Source organism: Pristis pectinata, chromosome 12, assembly GCF_009764475.1.
Source record: "Pristis pectinata isolate sPriPec2 chromosome 12, sPriPec2.1.pri, whole genome shotgun sequence".
Taxonomy (NCBI): Eukaryota; Metazoa; Chordata; class Chondrichthyes; order Rhinopristiformes; family Pristidae; genus Pristis; species Pristis pectinata.
Window position 1 is genome coordinate 48,273,263 of NC_067416.1, and position 9,788 is coordinate 48,283,050.

General features: G+C 44.9%; 1 protein-coding gene across 1 annotated transcript; it reads left to right on the plus strand.

The window, feature by feature from the left end:
* The first annotated feature begins 5,010 nt into the window (after positions 1-5,010).
* On the plus strand, positions 5,011-6,909 carry LOC127576364 (zinc finger protein 436-like). Its single transcript, XM_052026871.1, has 2 exons — positions 5,011-5,016; positions 5,836-6,909. The coding sequence occupies exon 2, from the start codon at positions 5,840-5,842 to the stop codon at positions 6,824-6,826; it is 987 nt and encodes a 328-aa protein (XP_051882831.1). The 5' UTR covers positions 5,011-5,016; positions 5,836-5,839; the 3' UTR covers positions 6,827-6,909.
* Positions 6,910-9,788: the final 2,879 nt, after the last annotated feature.

Genomic DNA, 9,788 nt, shown 5'->3' on the forward strand with positions numbered 1-9,788 from the left:
GTGGATGTATGTATGTATGTAGAGGTAAAGAAACCCAGCCCACTCATGAAGACTCCACTCCCTAACCCCTCAACTTCAATAAGTTCATAGCTGGAATTCTACAACAGAAGTGATACAAGAATGAATGTGAGATTGCAACCCTAACTTGTGTACTTTTGTTATCCTGGTGCACGCATCAATAAACCAGGAATTCCTGGAAACGTGCTGCAAGCCTAAATTTACCTGGTCAAATGTTTGTACTATAATTGTATCAGCAGTTAACAGGCTCCTATATCAGCAGTCTGCTATTTAAATACAGACCTCTACCAATTTATTATAAACTGGCTTACTTTGAATGAGATAATTCTGAGTTTAAAACTTAAAACTGTCATGCAAACAGGTGAAATTTTCATGGAATAACTTCCAGTCGTTTCTAAAGTGGGAAACTGAACTTGCCAATTGCCTTTCAGTCAGGAACAGATCAGAGATTTTACATCACTCATTCTCCGCTTTCCTCCCTAACTCTAAACACGAATGTAAAGGAGCCTTTGTTTCTGTGATGAAGAGAGTGCCTTGGGCACATTTTGCAAATGAATCAGGGTTAATCTACATTAATTCACCTCCCTATTGAAAAAGGCCAAAGGGAATTGGTTTATTATTGTCACTTGTACTGAGGTACAGTGAAAAACTTGCCTTGCATACCATTCATACAGACCAATTCATTACACAGTATACTGAGGTAGTACAAAGTAAAACAATACAGAATGCAGAGTAAAGTGTCACAGCTACAGAGAAGGTGTCATCCAGGTAGACAATAAGGTGTAAGTTCATAATGAGATAGATTTTGAGGTCGAGTCCATCTTATTGTAGCAGGGAAATGTTCAATAGTCTGAAACCAGTGGGATAGAGCTGTCCTTGAGCCTGGTGGTACATGCTTTCAGGATTTTGTATTTTCTGCCTGATGGGAGAGGGAAGAAGAGAGAATGTTCTGGGTGGGTGGGGTCATTGATTATCTTGGTTGCTTTACCAAGTCAGCGAGAAGTATAGACCCTGAGGAACTGGGTCCAGACTGCACTTTTCCAGTCATAATTCTGCCCCAGATCATCCTTTTTGAACTCCTTCTGGGTGATGAGAACTTTGGGCTACAAAAGACAAAAATCTACAACTGTGTGCTTGAAACAAAGCTAATTTATTTGACAACAAAAGTATCATTGAGCCCATAATGAGGTTCTTGATATCTGCAGGAGCAAACCTTGAGTGTCAGAATGAATGTGGCTTGATACTAATTGTGATTAACAACAGGAATAACAGTGGAATCCAACAGTCCAATTTAGTGAACTCATTGGTATTTCAGCAAGTGGGATATTATCACAGTTCGAGCAGGATCTCCTGGAGTCATACAGCAGGGAAACAAGCCCTCTGGCCTAACTTGTCCATGCTGTGTTGTCCAGTGAGCTAGTCTCCGAAACATGTACTTATCTAGATGGCTTTTAAATGTTGTTAATGTGCCCACCTCAACTATTTCTGGCAGCTTATTCCAAATACACACTACCCTTTGCATGAAGAAGTTGCCCCTGATGCCTCTTTTAAATTTCTTGCCTCAGATCTTAAACCTATGCCATCTTGTTTTTAGCACCTCCTCCCTGAGGAAAAAAGACTATGTGCTTTCACCCTGTCTATGCCCCTCATGATCTTGTATACCTCTGTCAGGTCACCCCTCAATCTCCTACTTTCCAAGGAATCAAGTCGATGCAATCTCTCCTTGTAACTCCAAATCCAGACAAAATTCTGGTAAATCTTTTCTGCACTGTCTATTTTAATAACATCTTTCCTATAACAGGGTGACCAAAACTGTACACAATAGTCCAAGTGCGGCCTTAAAAAAAAGTCTTGTATAACTGCAACATAACTTCCCAACTACTATACTCAATGCCCTGACTGATTGAAGGCCAGCATGCCAAATGCCTTTTTCACCACCTTATCTACCTGTGATACCACTTTCACCAAACAATGCACTTGCACTCCCAGGTCCCTCTGTTCCTTAACAGTCTCTGGGTCCCATCATTCATTGTATAAGTCCTACCTTGGTTTGATATCCCAAAATGCAATACCTCACATTTACCTGGATTGAAAGCCATTTGCCAATCCTCAGCCGATATACGTATATAGCTGATCAAGATTCCCCCTGTAAAATTTCATACCCTTCTACACTGTCTACAGCACCATCTATTTTAGTAACATCTGCAAACTTACTAACCATGCCTTGTACATTCACATCCAAACTCTTTATATTAATTACAAACAGCAAAGGTCCCAGATCTGACCTCTGTGGCACACCACTAAACACAGGTCTCCAGTCTGAGAAACAATCCTCAACCATCACCCTCTGCTTCCTACCACTGAGCCAATTATGAATCCAATCCGCTCTGTCCCCCAGGATCCCATGCCTCCTTCCGGACAAGCCTGTCATGAGGGACCTGGTTAAAGGCATTGTTAAAGTCCATATAGAGATCATCCACTGCCCTACCTTCATCTACCCTGTTGGGTACCTCCTCAGAGAACTTCAAGACATTTGTCAGACGCTACTTCCCACACACAAAGCTGTGCTGACTGTTGCAAATCAGACTCGATCTCTCCAAATGTTGGCAGATCCTGTCCCTCTGAATCCCCTCTAGCAATTTACCGATGTCAGATTCACTGACCTGTGGCTTATTTTTGCTATCCTTTTTAAACAACTCCGGAACCTCACCTGCGGCCAGAGATGAAGCAAAAATCTCTACAAGGGCCTCCGTGATTTCTTCCCTAGCTTCCCACAAGGTCAGAGAATGCACTAAGTCAGGCTCAGGGGATTTATGGACTGTAATGCTCTTTAAGGCCTCCAATGCATCCTCCCTGCTAATTCATATGTGGTCCAGACATCACCACTCATTTCTTCCAATTCCTTAGGTTCTATCATTTTCTCCACAGTAAAAACTGGAGAAATATTTATTAAAAATCTATCCCATTTCCTTAGGTCTCATGAATTGACTAACAGTGTCAGGTCTTGGTTTGAGTTTCCTGTTTTCAAGTCCTGTGAAATGAAAACAAAAATGAAGGTCTGTGAGAAAGCACCCCTTAAAAAAAGAAGCAAAGGCATGTAATGCTATTGAGCTTAATGAACCTGGCAATTCAAACCCAAAACTTCTACCATGTAGGATAAGAGCATATGAGAAAACAACACTCCCTCTGAGTTCACCACCAAGTCATATATCATCCACTCTTGGAAACATAGCTTCCATATTTGCCTGTGTCCCATAAATTAATACAAAAATGTGTATTACTTAATAGAGACTCACACTGCCTCAACTGATCCAGGATCCAGCTCTCCAGCACTGCAAACGGTTGCAGAGCATGCAGCTCCTTTGTATTCTAAACTCTCTTACTATTGGTTCCAAGAACAATCAATCATCAAATTCCCAATAAATTAATAAGGATAGTTAGAAAAGAAATCTAATGAGAAACATAAAAAACAGACTGTAAAAGCTCCTAGAGATAATGTAAAAAGAAAAAGAAAGATTAGCAAAAGTTAACATGAGTTCCTTATTCACGGAGACGGGAGAGATTAGACTGGGATTTAAAGAAATGGCAGAGAAACAAGACATTTCGTGTCTTCACAAAAGAAGTCACAGAAAACATTTGGAAATGGTGGAGAACAACAGGAACAGATTGAAGGAGGAGTTGAAACAAATTAGCATCAGTGAAAACAAAGTGTTGGAGAAATTAATGAGTCTTAAAAGCAATAAGTCGCCAGAACCTAAAGATCATTATCTTAATTTTGAAAGAGGTGGCGATGGAGATGGTAGATGCACTGGTTGTCATCTTCCAAATCTTCTGGAGCAGTTCCATAAATTGGAAGGTAGCAAATGTAACCTAATTATTTTAGAAAAGAGGCAGATAAAAAGTGGGAATTACCATCCAGTTTGTATAACGTCAGTAATTGTAAAAATGTTGGACTATTTTATTAAAGTAAATGGTAATAAGGCACTTAAAAATAACAGCAATGGGCAGATCTCAAAATGGAGACACTAACAAGACTGGCCCTATGCGCCCTGGAGCTTAGAAGAATGAGAGGTGACCTTATTCAAACATAGACAACTCTGACAAAGATTGATGAGATAGATGTTTGGTAGATGCTTCCCCTGAAATGGGGTCTCGAGAATCAAGTGTCTCACTCTCAATATAAAGGGATGGCCATTCAGGACTGAAATGAGAACAAATTTCTTCCGCCAAAGAGTAGTAAATATTTGGAATTTTCTACCCAGGAGGTTTGCGGAGGCTCAGTTGCTGGCCGAGCAGCATCTGTGGGAAGAAAGGAATTGTCGACGTTTCGGGTCGAAACCCTGCATCAGGACTGAGAGATGCTGCATGGCCCGCTGAGTTCCTCCAGCAGATTGTTTGTTGCGCCAGATTCCAGCATCAGCAGTCTCTTGTGTCCCCATTCTGACACCTTCACTCTTGCACTTTTGTCCACATATGGAAAAAATACCCATCGCGCACATCCTCAAGGCTGGGCAGTTATTTTACCCTTTAAATATTTATGCAATTCTGTTTTAAAAGTTCGTCTTAAGCTACTGCAGCAAGTGTAACCGTACCACTGTAGGCTGTTGTTTTTTTAAAAAAAAACTCTCTTCAGCCGGTGCTCCAGTCACTCCATATCAGTTTTGTTTGGTGCTACAGCTGCGTTAAGCCTGGAACATGGTGAGTGACGCTAACCAGAATGCTCAGCGAGCAAGAATACGGTCTGGCTGCAGCCGACGGGGCGCAACACGCAGGCGCATTGCCTTCCCGTGGCCGGAGAGAGCACGGATGCGTGGATCATGCGCAGTGGGGCCCCTGGAGGCAGCGGGGCGAGTGCGGGCCTCGGAATTACCGAGCACGCGTGTCAGGACGGAATCCTGCTCCTTATTCCCGTGTCCTGACATGAATTAGTCCAGGAAAGTGGTGCAAAAGTAGAAGATCGCCCGCAACCTTATTGCCACGGGGCCCGGCCGACAGACGGTAAGCTCTGAGCGTCATTAACTCGCTGGTGTAGCGTCCGTCCCCATCCTTGCAGCGCATCCCCCCCGCCGCCGCCTCCTGTTCGCATTGAGCCGGGCTGCCGACAAAGAACGGGACCGAGGCGCTCCCGGAATGCACTGCGGCCTTGGCGAGCATTTGCGCACTCGGCGGTGAGAGCAATGCTCCAGATAGAGCGGTTGCTGGATCGCAGGGAATTGTGGACGTTGGGTCCGCCTTTCGTGCTTCAGTGCCCAGCGGCAGAATTGTCATCGCAAGCTGACGAGTTGGCCAAACGTAATACGGATGAATCCGCTTTTCTCCACATTGGCACTGCTGAGTGGTTTCAAAATTTTGTTTCATTTTTCAGCGTCCACGATATTGTATTTTTGTTTTATTCTTGCCCGAGCGCTTTACTCAGAGAAAAATATGAAGAGAAACACGATGATGCTGGAGGTATCATCTGGATTCCAGCATCTGCAGTTCTTTGTTTCTCTGAAAAATGGGAAGAGCTGCTTTGCATTGGGTGCGGAAGTAAGTCCCCTATTGTTCATTGTGTGAGATAGGGCTGGAGTAGAGACGCTAAAAGTTGCCCCTGTTCTGAGGGACGTTAGTTGATGCTGTTTTCTTTTACAGCAGTTGGTAAACAAATGGCTCGTGCCCCACTAATTATAGAATTCATTAAGCTCAATTGCATAACACGTCTTTGGTTTTTGTGGGGTTTCTCTCGTGGTCTCTGATGTCTGTGTCTTTTATAGAGTATTAGAATGGGCAGATCTTAAACGGAAAGCTCAAACTGAAAATCACACCATATTCTGACAGAATAATGGTACTCAGATCTGATGTTCAACCATTTGATATGGAAGCAAAAATCTCCAATCACAGTGGAGAGAAGCCATATATTTGTTCAGCTTGTGGACGAGGTTTCAGCAGATCATCTGGCCTGGCAAAACACAAGCGCAGTCACAGCACCGAGAAACCATGGAAATGTGGGGATTGTGGAAAGGGATTCAATTACCCATCCCTGCTGGAAAATCACCGGCGCTCTCATACCGGGGAGAGACCATTCACCTGCTCATTGTGTGGGAAGAGATTCTCTCACCCATCAGCTCTACGAACGCACCAGCACGTTCACACTGACAAGAGGGAGTTTAAATGCTCTGATTGTGAGAAAGGCTTTAAAAGTTCAGTGGCACTGATGGAGCATCAGCACATTCACTCCGGTTATACACCGTTCAGGTGCTCGCAATGCGGAAAGGAGTTCAGGAGATCATCTAACCTGGTGACGCACCAACGGGTTCACAGTGAGAAGAGGCCGTTCACCTGTTCCGAATGTGGGAAGGGATTCAATAATTCATCCAACCTGAGCAGGCATCGGCGAGTTCATACTGATGAGAGGCCTTTTAAATGCCCCGACTGCAAAAGGTGTTATAAAAGTGCCGGGGAGCTGATGCTCCATCAACGTATTCACACTGACGAGAGACCGTTCAGGTGCTCTCACTGTGGAACGGGTTTTAGACGATCCACTGAGCTCATCATACACCTGCGCATTCACACTGGGGAGAGGCCATTCATCTGCTCCATTTGTGCGAAAGGATTCACTCGTTCTGATGCCTTGCTAACACATCAACGAGTGCACACCAATAAGAGACCTTTTAAATGTCCTCGCTGTGAGAAAAACTTTAAAAGCAAACCGGCACTGCTAAGACACCAACGCACTCACACTGGGGAGAGGCCGTTCATCTGTCTCCCGTGTGGAAAGGGATTCACTCAGTCATCCAACCTTTTAGCACACCAGCAACTTCACAGGTAACTCCGCACATTACATCAACAGCTGAATCAAATCAGTGATTGAATGTCTTCATGCTGATATCCGGTGTTTCTTCCGATAATGAATGACAGCCCATTTGGAGAGGATAATATTATCAAATAAATCAAAGTATTGATGAACACTCGGTGTGCTGAATCTTTTTAACAGTCTTTAATCATAGAATCACAGGATTGGACTACAGAAACAGGCACTCTTGGCCCTCCTTGTCCATGCCGACTGTGATTCCTGTCTACGCTATTCCCATTTGCCTGCAGTAGGCCCATATCCCTCCATGCTTCTCCTAACTAAAGACCTGTACAAGTGCCTTTTAAACATTGTAATTGTATCTGCCCCCCTCACCTCGTCTGACTGCTTGTTCCACCGCCCTCTGTGTGAAAAACTTTTCACACAGATCTCCTTTATATGCCCCCCCCCCACCTTAAATCTCTGCCCTCTCATTCTAGACTCCTCTGTCCTGGGAAAAATATACTAACTATCTGTTCTATCTATGCATCTCATAAATTAATGAACCCCTATAAAGTCACCCCTCCTACACTCCAGTGAGAATAAATCCAGTCTACCTAACCTCTCCTTATAACTACAGTTCTCCATTCCAGGCAATGTCCTGGAGAATCCCTTCTGCACACTCTATTGTGACGGCATCCTTCCTGCAGTGTGGTAACCAGAACTGTACACTATACTCACAAATGAGGTCCGACCAATGTTCTGTACATTGCAATATGATGTCCTGAATATTACACTCAATTCCTAGGCCAATGAAGGCAAGCTCGCCAAATGCCTTCTTCATTACCCGATCCACGTATTGCCACTTTCAGCATGTTGTGGACTTCGACTCTAAGGTACATAAATGCTCTTTAGGTCCCTGCCATTAATTAGATAAGTAAACTAATTCATTTTGATTTGCCGACGCTGCCAAACTAATGCATTGCAGAAAAGAAGGGACAGGGTGGCACAGTGGTATAGCAGTTAGGGTTGCTGGCTCACAACTCTGCCTCCAGTGCTAGCCATGTGACGTTTGCAGGTTCTCCCTGTGACCTTATGGGTTTCCACCTGGTGCTCCAGTTTCCTCCCACACCCCAAGGAGGTGCTGGTAGGTTGCAACAAGCTGCCAGAGCAACAGGGGGTCAAGCAGCATCTGTGGAGGGAAATGGATAACGGACTTTTCGGGTCGAGACCCCATCATCAGAACAGAGAGTATAAAGGAGAGAGATCCAGTAAAAAGTGAGGGGAAGGGGTGAAGCAGGAGTTGCAAAGTGACAGGTGGATCCAGGTGAGGGGGTGTTGATGAGCAGATGGAGCCAGGTAGGAGAGGAGAGGGGTGGAGATAGCGACAGATGATGGAAGGTGATTAGTGGAGACAAGAAAGAGCTGCAGATTATGGGAAAAGTGGGGGAGGAGGGGACGGGAGGAAAAAGGGAGTGATGGGTTGAGCGTGTGAGTGATAAGCAGATGGAACCAGGTGAGGGAGAGGAAAGGAGATGGGTAACAGAGCACTTGGGGAGGGGGTTGGAAAGATGTGTGTATGTGAGAGGCCATGGGTGAATCAGGAGAGAGAGAAATGAACAGAAGGGGTTTCAGGTTACCTGAAATTAGAGAACTAAATGTTCGTGCCATTTGGTAGTGGATTCCGCAGGCAGAATATGAAGGGCTATTCCTCCAGTTTGCGCCTGGCCTCGCCCTGTGCTGGTAGGTTCACCGGCTACCCTTGAGCCAGAGGGAAATCATGGGGAAGTTAATGGGCATGTGAGAGAGAGAACAGGTTGCAAAGAGACGTGGAAGGATGTGATTGATGAGGTTGGTCTGAGAGCTGGCTTAGCTGGCCTCCTCCTATGTTGTCAGGTAATATGAATAATGCCTTCTGTGCCATTCACTGAAATAGTGGCTGAACTTCTCCACTTTCTGGCCATGTCACCATCTGATAAGGAGTAAGAGCAGGAATGCGTGTGAAGCCATTGAATAAGAACATGGATAATCTGACCCGTGTCTCAGCTATTTTCTTGCCTGGTCCCCAGAACCAGAGAAATTTTGCAACACAGGTACTCGTCTGTAGATGAGTGTTTGCTATTGCTGTGATATCACTAATTTGCGCCTTCGATCTACTCACCAGTGTTTCACTTTACACAGAGTATGCCACCCAGCCCAAAGGAATACACTATGCCAAAATGCTCATCATGCATTTCTACCAACCTTCTCGGTTTGTGAAATTTTATTCAGTGATTCATTTACCCTGAATTCATTCATTTCGTCGAGGAATGGCTGCAATTGGGAATCAACCTTGGCTGTGAATATACCCAATGCCCCAGCTTCTGCAGCTCTCTGGAGAAGAGAATCCCAAAGATCCTGAAAGATGAAACCCTTCCTCATCTGTCTTATTCCAAAATTCTGTCCCCTTGTTCCCGACTGCCTCATGAGGGAAATGTCCTCTCAGCATCCACCCTACCAAACAGCATCGGAATCTTGTCTGTCCATTGAAACAATATTAGAGACATGGAAACATACAACATGGAAAAAGGACTTGCAGCCCACCGAGTCCATGCAGACCACAAAGTACCCGTTTACACTGAATCTATCCTAACCCATGTTCTCCTCCCTACCCCTTTCCACCTTCCACAGGAACCAGTCCCTCCGTGACTCCCTGGTCCACATATCCCTCACTGCCAACTCCATCTCTGACCCCTGGCACTTTCCGCTGCAATGACAGGAGGTGTAACATTGGTTCTTACACGTCCTCTCTCACCACTATCTAGGGACCTAAACATCCATGTGAGGGAAAGATTCCTGTGTAGCTCTGTCAACCTTGTCTACTGCATTCTGTGGCCTCCTCTACGTCGGTGAGACCAAGCGCAGACTGGGCGACAGTTTAGCAGAGCATTTACACTCTGTTCCCAACTGCCATTCCGAGCTCCATGTTGCAAGCCAATTCAACTCCCCTTCCCATTCCCAC